This window comes from Myotis yumanensis, unplaced genomic scaffold (genome assembly GCF_028538775.1).
Source record: "Myotis yumanensis isolate MYYU_CA2020_CCGP unplaced genomic scaffold, mMyoYum1.0.hap1 SCAF_2, whole genome shotgun sequence".
In the NCBI taxonomy this organism is placed as follows: Eukaryota; Metazoa; Chordata; class Mammalia; order Chiroptera; family Vespertilionidae; genus Myotis; species Myotis yumanensis.
This window is the reverse complement of record NW_027223753.1, coordinates 137,734,840-137,756,188: the sequence shown is the minus strand read 5'-3', so window position 1 is coordinate 137,756,188 and position 21,349 is coordinate 137,734,840. Positions and strand designations below refer to the sequence as shown.

General features: G+C 42.1%; 1 protein-coding gene across 3 annotated transcripts in view; it reads left to right on the top strand.

The window, feature by feature from the left end:
* Positions 1-5,094: 5,094 nt before the first annotated feature.
* Positions 5,095-21,349, top strand: part of TFG (trafficking from ER to golgi regulator) — a 31,944-nt gene continuing 15,689 nt past the window's right edge. For 2 of the 3 annotated variants that reach the window (XM_070406077.1, XM_070406075.1), the window contains exons 1-4: positions 5,096-5,347; positions 9,143-9,369; positions 12,190-12,273; positions 20,076-20,222. In XM_070406077.1, coding sequence (XP_070262178.1) covers positions 9,162-9,369; positions 12,190-12,273; positions 20,076-20,222 — 439 coding nt within the window. In that variant the 5' untranslated portion in view covers positions 5,096-5,347; positions 9,143-9,161. Of the gene's footprint in view, positions 5,348-9,142; positions 9,370-12,189; positions 12,274-20,075; positions 20,223-21,349 lie in introns of all 3 variants that reach the window. The other variant, XM_070406076.1, reaches the window with a different exon arrangement.

Below are 21,349 nucleotides of genomic sequence, written 5' to 3'. Positions count from 1 at the left end.
TTGATTTTTATCAAATTAATGTGAAAATGACACATTGTGGTTTACTTTGCATCTTTTATTATGAATGTGTTTTTCTTTGTTGAAATGGCTTATTGAGAATGCCTTGTTTAATTATGCAATTATATGGTCGGACAAAAGCAGGATCATTGGCATAGTGTTAGAGGTTCAAGAGCTTAAAGGTTCCCAGAATTTGATTTGCCATGTATAATTTCTAGAATCAGACATCTAGGTTTCTCAAAAAAGCTACTCTTTTTTTTTGAGATATTTACTCATTTATTCATAGCTAGCGTATTATTTTATTTTTCAATTAAAGTTGACATTTAATATTATTTTGTATTAGTTTCAGGTGTACAACACAGTGGTTAGACATTTATATAATTTATGAAGTGATAATCTGCATGATATTTCGAGTACCCATTTGGCACCATACTTAGTTATTCCATATTACTGACTATATTCCCTATGCTATACTTTACATCCCTGTAACTATTTTGTAGATACTTATTTGTACTTCTTACTCCCTTCACACTTTTTCACCCAGCACCCCGCCTTACCGCCCCCCAAGTCCCCTTCCCTCTGGCAACCATCCGTTGTTGCTTAAGCTCCTCTTAATCAAATGAAAAGTTGTAAGGTCACCTGTACACCTTGTGGCATTAGTCTTTCAACCTAAACTCTGACAAAGTGCACAGAGGAAACTCAGCACTGTTTCCAGGAGACATAAATGAAGAAAAGTAAGCGCTTTTAAATTACTCACAGATAACATTCTATATCATTGGGAGCTAGGAACTTACCAGTGATGGCTGCTCCTTGTTTTTGAAAGCTCGCCCTATGAAATGGTGGGGAACTCAGTTTCCATTCTTTCATTCAATAAATAGATATTAATACTGATGACGCGCCTAGGAAGAACTGTCTTCAAGGAACAACTTCTCCAATGAGGGGTTGGACATAGAACCCCATGAGAAAGCAAAACATTTTAAGGTCTCAATAGATGTGTAGACTGAAGTGTTTTGCTTAGCTGGTGCTAAGAATGACTCACTCAAAGGTACATGGAAAGAATATCATAACTTTCTCCTTTATTCATTCTGCAGCAGGGCCAGCTTCTTTTGTTTATGCAAACAGATCTTTTTTTTTTTTTGGCCAGTGGAGGGGAGGCTGATCCGACCAACTGTCCCCTATTCGGTCCTAATGAGTTTCCAGCTGCTGTTTGGAGTTTTCCTCACTTGCTGACTGTCACCACAAAATAGCTCATTCTCAAGAGGCACATAACTTCTCCTTGCAATTTTCATCCAAGGAGAAACTTACCTCCTTTTTTTTTGTTCCCTTGAGGGTAGCTGAGCTGACTGAAATTTTCAATATGATTTATACTAACTGCTAAAGGAGAACACGATGAAACACAAGTTTCGTCAAACTTGCTTACAAGGCTCACAGTCATTGTTCCATTTCCTGTCCATTCTGAGCTCTCCTGTTTTTCATTTTTGGATTTCCCCTCTTCTATTTGAAAAGTTCTAGCCAAACAGACTTTTAGGAAGAAAGAGCAGATGGTAGGTAAGTGAGTTGACTGCCTCTCTCAAGACCACAATCCTTCTTCAGATGTCTATGAAACATGGAAAGTAACCTTTGAACATAGAGCCTCATTTCGCCTCTTGATACAGGTGGGGTCAAAGGTATTTCTTTACACGGGTTCTCCTTTCTTCACATATTTCAAACTTTCACATTTCTGATTCAAGGCTATTCTTGGTGTTCATATAAAACCAAATTCACCTGGATAGAGGATAAAGGGCCAGGTGAGCATGAAGTCAAATTTTCTCTGGTCCACTACCTTTCTAAGCTCCACACAAAAGGAGAAGGTAAAATGTTTTCTAACTGCTTTAAAGGTATGATTATATATGGAATTCCTAGAACAATTGATTGATGCTTATGTTAATAAGCATCAATGTGACCATAAGTGTTTAGCAAAAAAATGATAATTATTTGCTAACTTAGTCTTTTGGGCTTTACTATTAAAAAGCAATAGTAACTAAAATCAGTGTCTCCACATGCCGTGGGAGAAACCATATTTTTGGTAATGGTGGTAACTGGATCAATTCAGGTTATTACTCTGTGGGGCAGTTATCACCTGTATTTTTGGGAGCCTAAGTACAGAGACCTGTAGCATCAGCAACTGTCTCATTACAGAAATAGTAATAATTACTTTATTGATTCAACAGATGTTCATTAAATGCCTGCTATCCACACACAGGGCAGACAATACCAGATACAGATATGCTCATACAAGAGACATGTACAAGAGGCACAGAGCAAAAACTGAAAGTAAAAATTTGTGGTATACTCCCTAAAAGAAATACAGTTCAGTAATGAAAACAAATGAACTCCAACTGTATGGGACAGCATGGATGTATTGAGTGCAAATAATTTATCCCAGAAAATCATAAATATATACTCTATATAATGTCTATAGACAAGTAAAATTGAATATATTCCAAAGGTATACATATATATGTGATTAAACAATATAGAAGATTTAAAAAAAACCCAAGGGAATGTTAACCACAAAATTCAGAAAAGAGGCACCACGTGGGGAGGAGTACATAGGAGGACAATTGGTAATGTTCTAATCCTTGGGTTGTGCAGTGAGTTCTAGCAGTTCATTATGCTGTTAAATTAAATTAAACAATGTAGTCCTATATAATAAAAGCCTAATATGCTAAGTGTCTAGTAGTCTGGTTGGCTGCTCAACCAATCAAAGCATAATATGCTAATGATATGCTATTGCCACTCAACTGCTCACTATGACATGCACTGACCATCAGGGGGCAGACAGTTGACCAGTCGACCAGTCGCTATGACGTGCACTGACCACCAAGGGGCAGACACTCTGACTGGTAGGTTAGCTTGCTGCCGGAGTCTGGCTGATCAGGACTGAGTGAGATGGGCCAGACAAGCCCTGGTGCTCTCCTGCAGTCCCTCCCCAGCTGGCCAACCTCCCCTGTCCCTCCCAGGCCCTGATTGTGCACCAGTGGGGTCCCTTGGCCTGGCTCCCCTCAAGTTTACGAATTTCGTGCCCTGGGCCTCTAGTTGTTATATAAGGTCAAGAACAGGAAAGTTCATTGACGTTTTTCTGGACAATTTAGTATTAAGTTGAAACAAGAAAACTGGCAGGAAATGGCTCTGGTTATTAAGGTGTTTATAACCTAAAGGGGGCAAATTAACAAACTCAGATATTTTTTTGTGCTTCTCTATACATGCTTTTATATGACAGAAAAACCCCCGAAATTTCCTCAAGTTCATGTGCAAACACAATATTGTAAGCCACTTCCAGCTGGATAGAAGGAGGCAAATTTTTAAATAAAGTTCTTTATTACAAATTTTAAAATGTTTCTTTCTGGAGAGTCCTGGGGAAATGCTTTAATGTTGCATAGATGTCCTTCTTATCTCATGTCCCCTGAGCCTTTGATCTAGCTTCCCATTAATGCTTTACTCTCTCATTTCTCACTTTTTACCTCTGGCAGCTCCTGCTTCTGCTTTGACCCGAGGAATCATCACTGCCCCATCTCCCCATCTGAACAGTGGTGGAAGGGAATGGGTTTTAACATTAAACAAGACTTCACTAATTGTTTCGGGATGTGGCACGAGGGAATTATAACATAAAGAACCTCCAGCTGCTTTCAGAGTCCACACATAGCCCAACCACAAGACCGCCCTATGAGTGCCTCTTCCTAGCTTCCAGCTGGTGCCAGTGTAACAGGGGTCCGTTTATTTCTCCTCAATGGCAGGATTGTTAAGTGAGTGCCTCTTTCCTGGGAGCCTAGAGTGAGTGAAGACATTCTTTCCCATTAATCCAGGCCAAGGTGCATCCCCTTAATCTCCTGCCCTAGGATCTGACCTCTTTATAGGAAGATTGAGAGTGGTAATATTCACTTCCTGGGGAAAACATTTTACCTCCATTCATATTTGTGTGTTTTTATCCAATCTCAATCTGAAAGACATCAAAATATTATTCTTGGACAACAGTCCATTTGCCCAAATCTGGATTACTTAGTTCTAAATAACAAGTAAAGAACTGTTTTTGGAGAAGATAAAGAACTTCTTTCCCCTCACTCTTTCTATAATACTCTGTCCCTAATTCCTGCAAGCAATTAATTGCCCCCAAACAATATACACAGTTGGAAAATACAATTCAGAGGCAAAAAGCATTCTGACATATTTCACTCTCAAACAGATTTTTCTAAAAAAAGACCACACTATTTACAGTACTAAAAGAACATGATTTCTCACTCTGAATTCACTTTACTCAGGGCCTTCTATCCCGCGAAGAACTGGGGACCAGGTAAATTCAAATTGCTTAGTTTCTATCTGAAAAGGCAAAACTTGCTTTCAACTTTTAAAATAGCACTCTCCCCTCTCTCCCCGTGTAGGGTTCAGTCTGAGAGTCTGAGTCAGGGCACTTCTTACATAAATGTATTCAAAACAAATGCTTTAGGTAAGGGAGAGGGGAAGAAGATGTAGGGCATGCTGAAACGCTTAAAAACAAAACAAAACAAAACAAAAAAAAGCTTGTTAATCCTTAATCAGCCTTGATTTCCCAGCCTTCATCCTGTACACACTCATAGGTTTGTCCCATTTCGTAAACGCTACTGGAAAGTCCTTGCTCACAAACTGATTCATCCTCCTTCCAGCACAGTGCTTGGCAAAGCGTAGGCGCCCACAAATGAATGAATGAGTTTGTAGAAGAAAGGCGGGAAAAGGTTAGTTTTTGCCAGCTATGACACGGGGGACTACAATAATCACAAAACAACCAAACGCAAACTTGGACGAATGCCCATTTTCAACCGGCTCTCAAAAAGATTGCAGATCCGCACACTACACGCCCCGCCCACGGGTGATAGGCGAGAAGTACCGCACCAGCTGTCAGGAAAACCGGAAATGCCTGGTCAGACCCCGCGCATGCGTGCATCCGCTCAGCTCGGACTTCCTCTACTTGGGTCATCCAGTGAGAAAGCAGAGACTCGCGGGCCCGGGCCAGGGCAGCCCCGCGCCCCTGCCGCTGCGCATGCGTCGTGGGGTGGTCGGCTCGCCGCGAGGCGGAGCGAAAGGACAGATTTCCTCCTGGCTCCGCCCCTCTTCTTCCCCACCTGCCACGTACTGGGCCTGAGCTCTCGCTGGGTTTGGTGCGTCCGTGCGATTGGCCGGAGCCCGCGCGAGCCTACGAACGACGTGCGGCGGCCGCCGAGGGCAGCGGAGTGGGCCTTGACCGCAGCCACCCCCGACGCCCGAGAGCCCCGAGGCCTTGCACCGCTCGGGTCAGCGAAGACCCGCGGAGAGGCGCCAGCGCGGCCTCCGCCAGCCGGTATGGCCGCTGGGACGGGGGCGCGGCCGCGCTCTCGGACAAAGCGGGCGGTGGACGAGGAGACGCCGGGAGAGCCTCGTTCGCTCCCGCCGGCGCCGGGCGGTGGGGCCGGAGGGGCCTGGCTGGGGGCTGGAGGCCGTGAGCTCGGAGGCCGGGCGGGGCCTCGCGGGGGAGGGGCGGCGAGGCCGCGGCGCGGGGCGGGGGGGAGGGCGAGGGGTCCGCGGTGGCGGGGGGCCGGGTCTCGGGGCGGTGGGCGCTGCTCCGGGCCCCCAGGGGTCGGTCTGCCCGAGGGAGAGCAGGGGTGTTGGGGGGCCCTGTGGGGGCCGAGCGCCTGACCGCCAGCGGGGACTTCTTGGAGAGGCGAGAGGGGTGGCGATGGCGCCTCTGGGAGTAAGTTGGTCGGGGTCCCGCCAGAGGAACCTGTTCCCCTTGGCTGTGCTGGTGCTTAATCCGGCGCCGCCTGAAGGCCCAACCCGGTTCTGTAGTGAGGAGGGTTGCTAACTTTTAAGCCTCGGCTTTGCTAGACACGGTTCAAAGCCTTTTAGGGCACAAGATCTCACTTAATCACAAGGATCCTCTCCCATTTAGATATTCTCTCCTTGCAAGTGATGAAAACGAAGCTTCCAGAAAAGCGTAAGGTCGCAGAGTCAGTGGTGGGATCTTCACCGTCTTGCTACGTTGCCCCTGGTCAGGCAGGACTGGAGGCTCCTTGGATTCTTTGGAATAATCCAAGGTTGATTTTGCTGAGAATTTCTTTAAAAAAAAAAATACATTTTTATTGAATTTAGAGAGAAAGGGAGAGGGAGTGAGAGATAGAAACATCCATGATGAGAGAGAATCATCAAGTGGCTGCCTCCTACACGTCCCCCACTGGGGATCGAGCCCCCAACCCGGGCATGTGCCCTTGGCCGGAATCGAACCCAGGACCCTTCAGTCCGCAGGCCGTCGCTCCATCCACTGAGCCAAACCAGCCAGGGCGCTTAGAATTTCGTAAAGGAAATGGCTACTCTCTTGGACGGGCCTGATCCCGCCCCTCTGAACTTGGCAGGGCCCTACCCAGCGGGGTGGAGTTGGAGGTTTGGCCCCTGGACGAACCTAGACCCTGGTTCAAGAGGTAGACTGCCTCTCCGTGGGCATGCCCCTGTGTTCGCCAGTGCTGAGCTCAGTGCTCGTGCTGGGAAGTTGCTCACCTTAACGGCTGGGTCATTTCTGGCCTTCAGAGGGCGTGGGGCTGGGACAGGGCGGGAGGAGAAAAGGCTGTCAGGGTCCCAGCAGCAGTCCTGGGCACGGTTAGTTCATCCCCATGTCTACCTTGTGACTGAAGTTAGGGAAAAAGAGGACCCGAAATTATGCCGTTACATACACAGTATGTGGGGTGGGATTTCCCGGAAGGGAAAGTTCTGTGGCACCCTTAGTTTTGTGGTATGTGTGCATGCCTTAAGGAGGTGACTGCACAAACTGGGCACAACCTTTGGAACGAAGCCCTAGTTCCTAGCCACAGGGAGTTTACAGTCCATGGCACACACCAAGGAGTAAGTGAGTTTGCAGGCCAACATGACAGATACAAAGTGAAAGAGACTCATGTTATCCCGTCCATAGGTGAGCATGGACGTACATACTAGAGCAAATAAACATAAATAAAAATTGGGATGGAAATGTGGTGTTTCTATTACCTGAGGAGGCAAGTGTAGACTACTGTTAAATAGAGGAACTGGAGCAAATTGCTTTGATCTTCAGGTCTGGTCTTTTTATTTTGATTAAATTTATAGGGGTGACATTGGTTCATAAAATGATATAGTTTTTCACTGTACAATTCTATGACTCATTGGTAAGCAAGAATCCCCTCACTGTTAAAAGGACATACATACTATCAGTAATATCTGATGTTGGAAATTTATTTTATTTAGGAGTATGTCGTTTTGGGGAGTCACTTCTAGCAATATAATGAAGGTACATTGTGAAGGTCTGACTTAGGAGCTGACCTAATAGTACAGCTTTCTCCTCCCAATTCCTTCATCAGAACTTTATTATGTCTCATTCATGTTTTGTTCAGGGAACAAAATCAAGTCTTCACCTACTATATGTCAGGTTCTATTCTAGGTGCTGCTGAGAATAGATAGAACCATCTTGCTGAAGTTAAGCCCTGGTCCTTAACTACACTATTGCTGATTTACACAACCTGTAGGTACTAGAAGGTAACATTATTTTACTGAAGTTCTTTATTACTCTTGCTGCAAGGCCCACAAGATGGAATCTTCACCATCTTGTTGAAGTAATCATACTTCAGAGCTTGGAACATAGCAGCTATTCCAGTAAACTTTTCCTGAACGAAGAAGTCAGGTTTGGCTAACACGTAAAGCGGTTGTATAGAGGTTTCAGTTAATCACAGTCTTCAGAAGTCCATTGTGAAAGAGTTCAAAGATAAAACTAACTGTATTCTTATTTTACATTATGATAAGCACAGCATCCAAATCATGGATCACAATCCACTCTGTTATGAACTGACCTGAGAGTGTTAGATTCAGTATTTAATGTCCCATTTTAAGATGAGGCATTAAAGATTTGTTAATAAAATATAATCTCTTCAGAGGATGGTGAGGGAGCCTAGAGACATTCATTTAAGGAATAGTTGGAAGGATATAGGGCATTTATATGTAATATTCATGAATTGAATTAGGATTCATAAATACTTCAAATATCTTAATGGTTGAGATGTGTTGGGGAGCAGGTGTGGTGCGTACACACACACACACACACACACACATACACATACATACACATACACACTAATTGTAGAGCACTGTGGAAACAAAGTATGATGTTAATTAATGAAATAACAAATTTAAGAGGAGAAAATAGAAAGCTGCCATAGTAAAGCATGAGGTTGAAGCCAGAATGTAGCCAGTAGGAGATAATAGGATGCTTTAAGTATTCGGAGAGATCATTTGCTTGGGACAGGAGGAAGGAGGAGTTGGTGCTAGGGAAATGCTCAGTGTTTCAAGAACATCTTGGTCTTGAAAGAGAGAGAGGCCTGGTGTGTTGGAAATAAATCAAAAGGTGGGCAAAGGTAAAAAGGAGGCAGACCAGTTTGGACCTTTTTGCAATAATTCAGGCAAAAGATAATGGTGGCTTGGATCAAGCTGATTAGAAGTGAAGACAGTGAAGTGATTGGATTCTAGAGATATTTTAAAGGTAGTGGCAACTAGATTTTGGGTTCCTTAGAAATTTGGTTGATGTAAGGTGTGAGGAAAAGAGAGGAACTAATCTTATATAATAGTAGCGTAATATGCTAATTAGACCAGCCATCCTTCTGGATGAGCCAGGGCTGTGAGGGAAGCCCTGGTCCTGGGAAGCCGGTGCCGGCAGCCGGGAGAAGGAAGGCCTACTCTTGCACGAATTTCATGCATCAGGCCTCTAGTATATACTGTATATAATCTTGAACAACTGGAAGGAAGGAATTGTTATTAACTGAGGTGATGAAGATTATAGGAGAAGCAGATTTTGGGGGGAAGACCAGGAGTTTGTTTTTAGACATGTTAAAATAGAAATCTAAATGGTAATGTCAGATACGCAGTTTAAAATTTGGATGAAATAATAATAGACATAAAACAATGAAACTTACGTTATTGTGCACATAATAAAGTTACCTCCAGACCATTTTAAGGTGAGTATGGTAACATTGGAACAGTGAATCTCTTTTGATGGTCAGAATTTCTTAGATTCTAATAATAGCTTTGCTTTTCAGCTTTTAAGGTATGTTTTATAGCTGTTTAATCATCAAAACCATTTTTTCAGTGTTTCTCTAGAATTGTATATGTCTAACATCCTGGAGTCCACCATGAATGGACAGTTGGACCTAAGTGGGAAGCTAATCATCAAAGCTCAACTTGGGGAGGATATTCGACGAATTCCCATTCATAATGAAGATATTACTTATGATGAATTAGTGCTAATGATGCAAAGAGTTTTCAGAGGAAAACTTCTGAGTAATGATGAAGTTATCATAAAGTATAAAGATGAAGGTAAGAGTGTTTCTAAAGTTAGTTTTAAAAACAAGTTTTATTATATGTTCTTTAGCCAATATTTCATTGAATTCTCTCAGAATAAAAATTTCATCCCATTCATAGTGATTTGAGTGCCTACTTCTTTTCTTAAATGGGATGTTTATATAGTTAGTTTTCTTTTATAAGTTAAAAATAACTAAGGAATATTATTAATAGAAGGGGTTTTAGGTGATAGAACACTGTCACATATATTTTTACAAGCATTTCTTTTTCTCTTTCTGCCTGTGCAATTCTGGCTTCATTTTTGCTTTTAAAACCAAACTTTCACTCATATTTTCCAAAGTGGAAGGCGTCGCAGTAGGTATTGAATGAAAAAGGATTCCATGGTCAACTAAGCCTGGAAAACCTTGTTTAAAAAAAGACAAATGTATTTCTTTATTGCAGGAAATTATGCTGATGCAAATTGTCAGTTTATACTAGCAGGAGTGGGGAACATCTGGCCTGCAGGCCACATAGGGCCTGAGAAATCATTTGGTTTGGCCTGCCAAAGCATTAGGGGTGAGTTAATTAAATGGTTGACCAAATATAGCAGGCTAATTTTGAGTTGGTAATTTTGTTTGGCACACGAATGATGTTATAAATATTCAAGTGGCCGTTGGCAGAAAAAAGGTTCCCCACCTTTGCTTTATAGCATACAGTATTCCCAGACTTATTGACCACAAAACTATTTTTATGGAGATGGGTTTTTAACATGAAAAATGTTTTTATTTATTTATTTTATATTTCTTTATTGATTTCAGAGAAGAAGGAAGAAGGAGAGAGAGATAGAAACATCAATGATGAGAGCGAATCATTGATCAGCTGCCTCCTGCACACCCCCTACTGGGTATCGAGCCCACAACCCAGGCATGTGCCCTTGACCGGAATTGAACCTGGGACCCTTCAATCTGCAGGCTTATGCTCTATCTACTGAGCCAAGCTGTCTAGGGCCATGGAAAATGTTTTATCAAACACACAGTGGAACTACAGTAGTAGAATCTTTATTTCCTTTTCTTTAAACCTGTTTTCTTTGTTAACATCTCTACTGAAATTGTACTTTAGGTGGTTACCAGTATCTTTCTTATTGCTGAATTTATTCCCAGTCTATTTTACTTTGACCTCAATACCCGGCTCTGCTGTCCATATCACCCTGTATTAAGTACTCTTATTCCTTAACATCTGTGACACTGTGCTTTTTTTCATAATGTATGCCCTAACAGTATCCAAAACTAATTTTCGAGAGTCACCCATGATAAGAAACAATAAAGGAGAGCAATTTATTATTTACAGTATACCAACTTTCATCTCTTTAATTTCCAAATATGTGCTTTAATTTTATCAGTTATAAATGTCTTTTTTTTTTTAATTACTTGAGATGCTTTGCTTTTACCTCAAACTTGGCATATCTTCAACTGTTTATCTGGCTTACTCTTAATTCCCTTATTTTTGTTTAGGTCAGGGTCAGCCAGCTTTTTCTTTAAAGGATCAGATACTTATTTATTAATTAATTTATTTTTAAAGTATATTTTTATTGATTTTTTACAGAGAGGAAGGGAGAAGGATAGAGAGTTAGAAACATCGATGAGAGAGAAACATCGATCAGCTGCCTCCTGCATACCCCCTACCAGGGATGTGCCCGCAACCAAGGTACATACCCTTGACTGGAATCGAACCGGGGACCCTTGAGTCCGCAGGCTGACACTCTATCCACTGAGCGAAACCGGTTAGGGCCAGATACATATTTTAGCATGATTACATAAGCCCTGTGTCTCATCATCTTTTCTTTAAAACCTTTTAAAAGTGTAAGAATCATTTTTTGTTTGCTGTCTCTAAACAGGATTTATTCATTGGTTGCTGTTTGTGGACCTCTAACTTAGGTCCGACTGTCCATTCATGGTGGACTCCAGGATGTTAGACATATACAATTCTAGAGAAACACTGAAAAAATGGTTTTGATGATTAAAATGGTCAGTGACCTGAAAGACTAGTGTCTACCCATCACTAGGGCAATTCTGTAAAAATGTTTTTTGCAACACTTTTAGTTACTGTCATATATATGGCTTCTCTGCCATTTGTGTCAGGGATGTTTTAATGTACTTAGAATTAAAATTTGAACCTTGAGAATATTACTTTAACTTTTGATAAATACAAAGTGTCCCCCAAAAATGTATGCACACTTTAACAGCTGAGAGCTCTATTTTGAGAATGAAACGTATTTTAATAAACACTGCCTTTATAATTATTCAAAGTGTGTCTACATTTTGTGGAGACACCATATATATTTAAATTTTCTGGAATGGAAAGGTGTTAATATGAACTAGTAATTTGTGATGTTGCTACCATGCATCTCCTGGTGACTAGTAAAAGATGACTTAATGCATTAATGTTAGCTATGTTTTGGCTATTCTTATAAAAGTAATCAGCACAATTGGTTTAGTATTTTTTTGAACATACATTTTTCCTAGATCCCTTAATGTTTGTAAGGTGTTTTTTATTTAAGGAATTTTTGATAATTATTTAATTTTTTAAAAATTCTTTATTGATTAAAGTATTACGAGTCTCCTTTTTTCCCCCGCCACCCCCTCCCCCAAGCACAAGCCCTCACTCCTCCCCTTACTGTCTGTGTCCATTCGTTTTGCTCATTTGCATGCATATAAGTCCTTTGTTTGATCTCTTACTGTTTGTAAGGTTTTTATGGGAGATTCTAATTATGCAATCTGGGTTTTGGATATTAATTTAATGTAGATCCTAGTTTACTACTGATGCAAGTTTGAAACTCATTTCTTTTTTTTTGTCCAGATGGAGATCTTATAACAATTTTTGATAGTTCTGACCTTTCCTTTGCAATTCAGTGTAGTAGAATACTGAAACTGACATTATTTGGTAAGTGGTAAACTTTCTAATAAATTTACTATTTTATTCATTGTATTTTTATTAAAGACTTTTCTAGCTTCTTTACTTTTGAAGACTCAGAATTAAACGATAAGTTTTCAGCTGTATCAGAATTTTTGAATTATTAAGGCTTAATTATATATATGTAACTATAATTATACATATATATATATGATTAATAGAAAGTAGTCATGTGTGAAATTCCCCATTTGCTCAATTATCCTAAATCTCTGGGCAGTGGCTGCATCTGGCCTTAATGTTACCTTCTTCATGGCCACCTGTTTTTGTGGCAGGCCCTGCTGCTAGATGCCACGCCCCCACCTGTACACGAAATCTGTGCACTGGGCCTCTAGTATTGGAAATAAAAAGAGGCATAACTACAAAATATAGTAGAAACTTTAAAAAAATCTATGACTACTGTGAATAACTTTCAATCTGAAAACTCCGATGACATGGACAATTTCCTATGTGAATTTAATATATAAGTATTTCAAAAATAGCAAATTTGTCCCAATAAACATTGAAGAAATCAAACCAATTATTCTACTAAATATTTAAGGAACAGATGACCCCAAATTACACAAACTATTCCAGAGAATAGACAAAGATGGAATCTGTAGTAACTCATTTTAGGAGGTTATAATTTTAACATGAAAACCACTCAAGGAAAATGCAGATTAGTCTCACATAAACCTAGATACAAAATACTACTAATAATAACTCAAATTCAGCAGTGAATATTAAAATGTATCATTGCCAAGATTTTTTCATCCTAGGAATACAGGATTGATTTAAATAAAATCTATTAATACCACTGTCCATATAGGGGCAAAATTGAACCATCTTCTCTAAAAGAAAAAGTATTCAGACGCCAGTCATGTTAAAAAGTCATAGCAAACTAGGGATAGAAGTGAAGTCTTTAACCTTATATTGGGCAACTATCACAGAACAATTGCTATGTACCCTAATATAAAAGGATTATAAAATGTAACTAGAATACTAACCATAATTATAACAAAAAGATGAGATAAATGTAATGAGGCAAGATTGTTATGGAAAAATGCGTAAAATTTTAATATAAATCATGAAGCAGGGGGATGGGTGTTGGGGAGAGCTTGCCAGGGAAATTTAATTATGTCTGTATTGTTTTATTAATGATCAGGTACAAAGATGGAAAAATATTAAATTAATGAAGATGTTAATGAGTTTATTTTTGTGTATGCTTGAAATAATTCATTAAAGTCATAAAGTTATAGTCATACTAATAAAAATACATAATTATGGAATAGGGAATTTAAACTTATAACACATGGTGTTCTAAGAGCCACTAAATAGATGACTTCAGATCATAGGCCATATGAGGGATATATCTGCTGGGTTCTTCATACAAAGACCACCAGGACCATAGCTGTAGTTGAACAAAGTTGGGTGTATTTGCATTAATTTTATATGGATACAAAAATACAAAAAGGACAAGGTAAGCACAAATAACTTAGAAGGAAGACAATAATAAAGTGCAGAGATTAACTAGAAGTCAGGGAATTGACTTAGCAAACCTCTATTAAGTTTATTCAAGAAAAAAAAAGGTACAAATAAGCAACATTAGAAATGCAAAGGGACATAACTATAAATATTTCTGCAGTGAGGATGACAATGGACTGTTTCAGTAAAAATGTGTTAGAAAGGCTTTTTCATAGGTCTTGGGCTTGTGTTAGGTGATTTTTGATAAGGTTCAAGGAAGTGGGGCTTTGTTCTAGATTGGATGCTCTAAGGAAGTGGTAGGAGTGGTCCTGTGATTGGGCACCTTAGTAGATCTAAACCAGAGGTGGAGGAGTGAATTAAGGCTAAAGCTGCAATTGTTAAAAAGCAGCAGTCACTCATATTAGCTAGGGATGTTTGGTAATTTTTATGGTTGGTCAGTGTTCTTGTTTTTGTCTGAGTTCTCACATGACTATGGAATGGCTTTGTTTTTGTCTTGATCACAGTAACAGAGTGATCTGTTCTGATTGTTGGTGTTCTTTGAAGTAGTTCATGTTCAGCAAGAGAACACCATAGCCTACCTGAGTGGCAGGCCAGCTTCCAGCAGCATTAATGCCTGTCTTACAGTACCAGGCCAGTTCCTGGCTGCTTTTCTCTCTCAGATATTAGAGAAAAACCAGTAACCCAGTAAAAGCTAAGAATTAATTGATATAGATAGGAGATGATACCGAATTTCCTCATAACTATATAGGGAGTATGTAAAATACTGGTAGGTTGTGTTCTAAAAGCTTACATTAGTGGTTTGATGTTTGAAATATATTTAAGAATCTCTCTGAACCTTTATTTTCAAATAGATTTCCTTTTCTAATATGGTACCTTAGGAATTTGTATATATGTGTACTGGAAATGCATAAAGCCCTTTAGTTTAGTTTTTGAGCCCCTATCTTGAGGTTTGTATTCAGAGCCTGGTGTCACATTTTTTTTTTTTAATTTAGCTGAAAGTCATTTGGACAAAATGGGTAATTAAATGAAGTAATGTTGCCTTCATTAAAAACAAACTGATTATTGAGAAATCTCTTGACTTTTTGTTACTCACATACTGCTTTTGGAAGTACAGTTGACTTGAACAATGCCTTGTTAGGGGAATCAACCCCACACATAGTCAAAAATCTGCATATAAATTTTGAGTCCCTAAAACATTTGCTAATAACCTACTGTTGACTGGAAGCCTCACAACACAAATAGTCGATGAACACATTTTGTATGTTATGTGTATTATATACTGTATTCTTACAATAAAGTAATCTAGAGAAACAAAAATTTTATTAAGAAAATCATGAGGAGGAGAAAATATATATGCTGTATTTATTGAAAAAAAATTGTGTATATGCGTAGTTCAAACTCGTGTTGTTCAAGGGCCAACTATAACTACTTTTAAGGATGGTAGTGTGGATTCATGAATTCTGCATATTTTTGTTTTAACAGGTTACTTTTTAGGTCAGTTATTTTAGGTAACTAATTTTTTTAGGTCAAAAGTAGGCAAGAGGGATAGCAGACCTATTAGTCATGTACCTTTTAACATTAAAGTGTAGCATAATGTGTTTATTGTGTTATTTCAATAATATAAAAGAATAGGGTGAGATAAAATGAGTTTTTGAAGGTGTATAATTTCTATTAGAACCAAGATGGAGGTGTAGGTAAACACTGGTACTTGCTGCCTCCCACAACTACATCAAAATTACAACGAAAATACAGAACAACCATCATTCAAAATCGCCTGAAATCTGACTTAGTGGAAGTCCTACAACTAGAGAAGTAAAGGAGAAAGCTCCTCAAGACTGGTAGGAGGGCCGGAGGTGCGGAACAGGCTGGTCCAACACCCATGTGGAGTTTTTTTGTTTTGTTTTGTTTTTTTTATAGGGAGAGCTATTGTGGTTACAGAGGCTTCCTATGAGAAGCAAGGGTTCCCAGCCCCTCACCAGACTCCCAGCCCAGGGTTCCAGTACTGTGAAGAGAATTCCCCGTTACTTCAGGCTATAAAAACCAGTGGGGATTGTGGCTGAGTGACGTGGAAGCTGCTGGAGACCCAGCATTCCTCTTAACGGGTGGGCAACTTACACGTCCCACTTCCTCTGCTTCCCAGTGCCGGGTAGCAGCTTTGGGGGACCCAGGGACATATGGGGAGGAACTTGATTGTCTGGTATCAGGGAAGGAACTCGGGGGCAGCTTTCTCCTAGACGGGGGTGCTCACAGGGGTCATTGTTCCTGTGCTGGGACCTCCTCCATCACAGATGACTGGCAGCCATATCTGAGTTTCCATCATCCTGGCCCACATTGTTCCCTCTGCCCTGGTGATCCCCTGGGATCTTGCCCCATCCAATTTGCAACCCCACCCAAGCTGTTTGCAGCTGCTTTTCTATATAAACTAGAGGCCCGATGCACAAAATTCATGCAAGAGTAGGTGGGTCTTCCCCTGGCTGCTGTCACCGGCTTTCCTCTGACACCCAGAACCTGGGCTTCCCTCGCTGGCAGGCACCCAGGACCCAGGCTTCCCTTGCACTCCCAGCTTCGTCCGAAAGGATGTCCAGTCTAATTAGCGTATTGCGCTTTTTTTATTATAGACTAGAGGCCCAGTACATGAAAATTCATGCTCTCGGGTTAGTGGGGGGGTCCCTTAGTCCGGCCTGCACCCTCTCACAGTCCGGGACCCCTTGGGGGATGTCCACCTGCAGGCTTAAGCCGTCAGTCAGACATTCTTAGTGCTGCTGCAGAGGCGGGAGATGCTCCCGTGAACCAGCTTCTGGCTGAGCGGTGCTCCCTCTGTGGAAGCGCAGTGACCACCAGGAAGCAGCTCCTGTGTTGTCTTCTCCCTGGTGGTCAGTGTGCATCATAGCAACTGGTCATTCTCGGTCGTTCCACTATTAGGGTCAATTTGCATATTACCCTTTTATTATATAGGATTATTATATAGGATGGCTGTTCTGGCTCCAGCTTCAGACTTACCTAAAATCTCTGAAACAAGCAGCAGCTGGCATCAGCATGCCCCAAACCTATCAATAAGAAGCCCAAGAACCAGCACTAGGACCAGCCTGCGTTGCTTCACAGCTGGACTTTCCTGGGCACTTCCAAGCCCAGTACTAGTAGAGACCATCTGCAGATCTCTCTTAGTTCCTGCTGGGTGGCCCCAGGCAGTGGCTGACTTTGAAACTCCTAGGAGGCCCCAGAGCCAGTGCACCTGGTGGACAGCATTAAGCCATACCAGACTACAACTCTACACATCCATAAGTGACACTCTCCTGGGGCAGACTCAGCGAGCACCAAAGCTTCACTGAAGCAAGTCCTGCTCCATAGGGGTGTCTCCTGCACAATAGCTCTTCCACTGTAGTTGCAGCTGGTCCTCATAGGCAATTGGCCTGAGCAATCAAGGCTCAAATGCAACAAAACTGTGCACACAGCCCACACGGGGGTGTACCTAGAGTGCTCAACTCAGGTGGCTAGGGAGGTTGAGCCACTGGGCCCTACAGGACACCTATTACACAAGGCCACTCTACAATTCCAGGAGACATAGCAGCTCTACCTAATACATATAAACAAACACAGGGAAGCAGCCAAAATACAGAGACAAAGAAAAATGTCACAAATGAAAGAAATGGAAGAAGGCAAACTACTGATACAGAGTTCAAAATAATGGTTATAAAATTGCTCAAGGATCTTAATGAGAGCTTCAAGGGACTTAGACTTTCAAGGATCTTAGAATTTCAAAGACATGCAAAAGGACCAGTCAGAAATTAAGCATACACTAACTGAAATAAAAAATAATTTACAGTTATTCAACAGTAGAGTAAGGATTCTGAGAATCAAATTAACAATTTGGCATATGAGGAATCAAAAAATACCTAATGAGAAGAGCAAAGAGAAAAAAGAGTCCAAAAATATGAAAATAGTAAGGAGCCTTTGGGACAACTTCAAGCATACCAACATTCACATTACAGGGGTTTCAGAAGGAGGAGAGAGACAGCAAAATATTGAAAACCTATTTGAAGAAATGATAGAAAACTTCCCCTACCTGGTGAAAGAAATAGACTTACAAGGGCAGGAAGCACAGAGTCCCAATCAAGAGGAAGCCAAAGAGGCCCACACCAAGACGCATCATAATTAAAGACTAAGAGAGAATCTTAAAAGCATTAAGAGAAAAGTAGTTAGTTACCTACAAGGGAATGCCCATAGGACTCTCAGCTGATTTCTCAATTGAAACTTTGCAGGCTAGAGGGAGTGGCAAGAAATATTCAAAGTGATGAATAGCAAGAACCTACAACCAAGATTACTTTATCCAGCAAAGTTATCATTTAGTATTGAAGATAAAGAGCTTCACAGACAAAAGAAAAACTAAAGGAGTTCATTACCACCAAACCAGTATTACATGAAATGTTGAAGGGTATTCACATATATTTTTTTTTTTCTTGATTTCAGAGAGGAAGGGAGAAGGAGAGAGAGAAACATCAATGATGAGAATCATTGATTGGCTGCCTCCTGCATGCTCCCTACTGGGGATTGATCCCGCAACCCGGGCATGTGCCCTTGAACGGAATTGAACCCAGGGCCCTTAAGTCTGCAGGCCAACGCTCTATCCACTGAGCCAAACCAGCTAGGGTGAAGAGTATTCTTTAAGAAGAGGAGGAGGAGGGTTATGGGACCCATCAGTTGCAGGCCAATGCTCTATCCACTGAGCCATACCAGCTAGGGCAAAGGATATTGTAGAAGGAGGAAGAGGAGGAGGAGGAAGGGGAGATGGGGGAAGGAGGGGGAGAAGGAGGAGGAAAAATATGAACAATAAAGTGGTAACAAAAAAGAAGAAAAAAATATGAGCAATAAAATGGCAACAAATACCTATCTATGAACAATTGAATATAAAAATCAAAATAAGTGAACAAGAAATCTAATGAACAAAATAAACATGAATAAAACAGAATCAGAGGCATGGAAACATGGAACAGACTGATGAATATTAGAAAGGGACGGGGTGGAAGAGATTAACTAAAGTTCTTATATACATACTAGGGGCCCAGTGCATGAATTTGTGCACCTTGAAAGGAGCTATGGGTCCTAAGGCTGCGGTGGGCACGGGCGAGTTTCGACCCATCCTCCGTGCCCCTGCCCGGCCCCTCCCGCCACAGCCCCCAGTCTCCTGTCTGCCTGCAGCCCCGCTGCTGCTCCCAGGCACTGAGGGCGCCATTCCCGCTCGCACCCGCTGATGATGCGAAGTGATTTGGATCTGGCGCCAGCAGCAGGTGTGAGTGGCAGCTGCTACCTGATTGTCCCTCAGGACCAGGGGGAAGTGGAGAAGCCCTCAGGGGCAATCAGGGCAGCAGCTGCTGCTCGCTCCCACTGATGGTGCCGAGCAATTGGGACCGGCGCTGGGTGCCGGCTGCAGGTGTGAGCAGGGCCATCGCTGGCAGCAGGTGTGAGCGGTGGCTGCTGGCCCTGATTACTTTTCAGGAGCAGGGGGAGCTGGAGAAGCCCTGAAGGGTGATCAGGGCCGGAAGCCACCGCTCACACCTGCTGACGGCGCTGAACAATTGGGGCCGGTGCTGGGTGCAAGTGGGGCTGTTGCTGGCAGCAGGTGCAAGCAGGCAGCAGGACCGCGGTGTGCAGGAGCAAGGAATTTTCAGCAACCACCAGAGGCTCTCCCCAATGACAGCGATTGGCGCCCCTGCCTTGGTCTGGTGCCTCCGCTCACCTGCTCCACCATCTCCCAGCAACCGATGCCCTCCATATTCCACATGCGCCCCCTGCTGGTCAGCGCACATCATAGTGACCAGTTGTTCCCCTATTTGGTGTATTTGCATATTAGGGATATATATATATGACCTGTAGACACAGACAGTAGGGTGAAGGCTTGGGGTGGGATGGGAACTGGGAAGAGTGGGCAATGGAGGAAAAAGGCGGACATCTGTAATACTCTCAATAATAAAGATTTAAAGAAATGATACCAGAGCTTTCTATAGGTTTTAATTTATTTTACTGTCATTAAATTCTTCTGAGAAACCTTTTTAAAGAGTGTGATCATAAGCCATAGATATGGCATCAGCAAAGACTAATGAATATGTATTTTTTCCAAAAAGTAAATTATTAGCAATAAATAATTCTTTCCTTAAAAATAGTTACCATTCAAGTGACATTAATAAGTATCTTGTTTGATTTTGTTTCACTTTTTAAAGAAATTATATTTATCTTTTCTTAGTGCATATTATTCTGTCAATATACTTACTCAAAAACATTTCCTAATTTTCACCAAATTAATTCTTTTATTCCAGTTAATGGCCAGCCAAGACCCCTTGAATCAAGTCAGGTGAAATATCTCCGTCGAGAACTCATAGAACTTCGAAATAAAGTGAATCGCTTATTGGATTGCTTGGAACCACCTGGTGAACCAGGACCTTCCACCAGTATTCCTGAAAATGGTAGACCGTGATTCCACTGTTTTAAAAAACGTCCTTCTTACATCTTTTTGCAGAATAAAAAAAAACACACACTCTTCAGTAGGAGTTCAGATGGCACTCCCATTGTCATATGTTTTTATTTTTGCCTTTGCTGGTATTCATATGTGTATTCCCAAACCTGGCTGTTCATCAGGATTGTCGGGGGATTTTATTATACCAACTAGAGGCCTGGTGCATGAAATTTGTGCCCTGGGGGGGTGTACCTCAGTCCAGCTTGCATCCTCTCCAATCTGGTACCCCTCAGGGGATGTCCGACTGCCGGTTTAGGCCCATTCCCTGTGGGATAGGGCCTGAACCGGCAGTCAGACATCCCTCTCACAATCTGGGACTATTGGCTCCCAACCGCTCGCCTGCCTGCCCTCCTGGTCACCCCCTAACCACTCTCCTGCCAGCCTGATCGATGCCTAACTGCTCCCCTGCTGGCCCGATTGCCCCCAACTGCCCTCCCCTGCCAGCCCGATCGCCCCCAACTGCCCTCCCCTGGTGGCCCAGTCACCCCCAATTTCCCTCCCCTGCCGGCCCGGTTGCCCCCAACTGCCCTCCCCTACCGGCCCAGTTGCTCCCAACTGCTCTCCCCTGCCAGCCCGGTTGCTCCCAACTGTCCTCCCCTGCAGGCCTGGTCGCCCCCAACTGCCCTCCCCTGCTGGCCATCTTGTGGCTGTGGGCGCTGCCATCTTTGAGGGTGTGGTAGTAAATTAGCATATTCCCTCCTTATTGGCTGTGGGCACCACCATCTTTGAGGGCGGGGCAGTCAGTTAACATATTCCCTCCTTATTGGCTGTGGGCTCTGCCATCTTTGAGGGTGTGGTAGTAAATTAGCATATTCCCTCCTTATTGGCTGTGGGCACCACCATCTTTGAGGGCGGGGCAGTCAATTAACATATTCCCTCCTTATTGGCTGTGGGCGCTGCCATCTTTGTGACAGCGTGAGGGTCAATTAGCATATTCCCTCTTTATTAGATAGGATTCCTAGGTCTTATTATAGGTCTACTGGAGAGCAGAACCCAGGAATCCCATTTTTAAAATGCTTTCTTGGTGACTGAGTCTAGTTTTAGACTTCTGGGTTTGTGACATAGGTCATTTTTCAT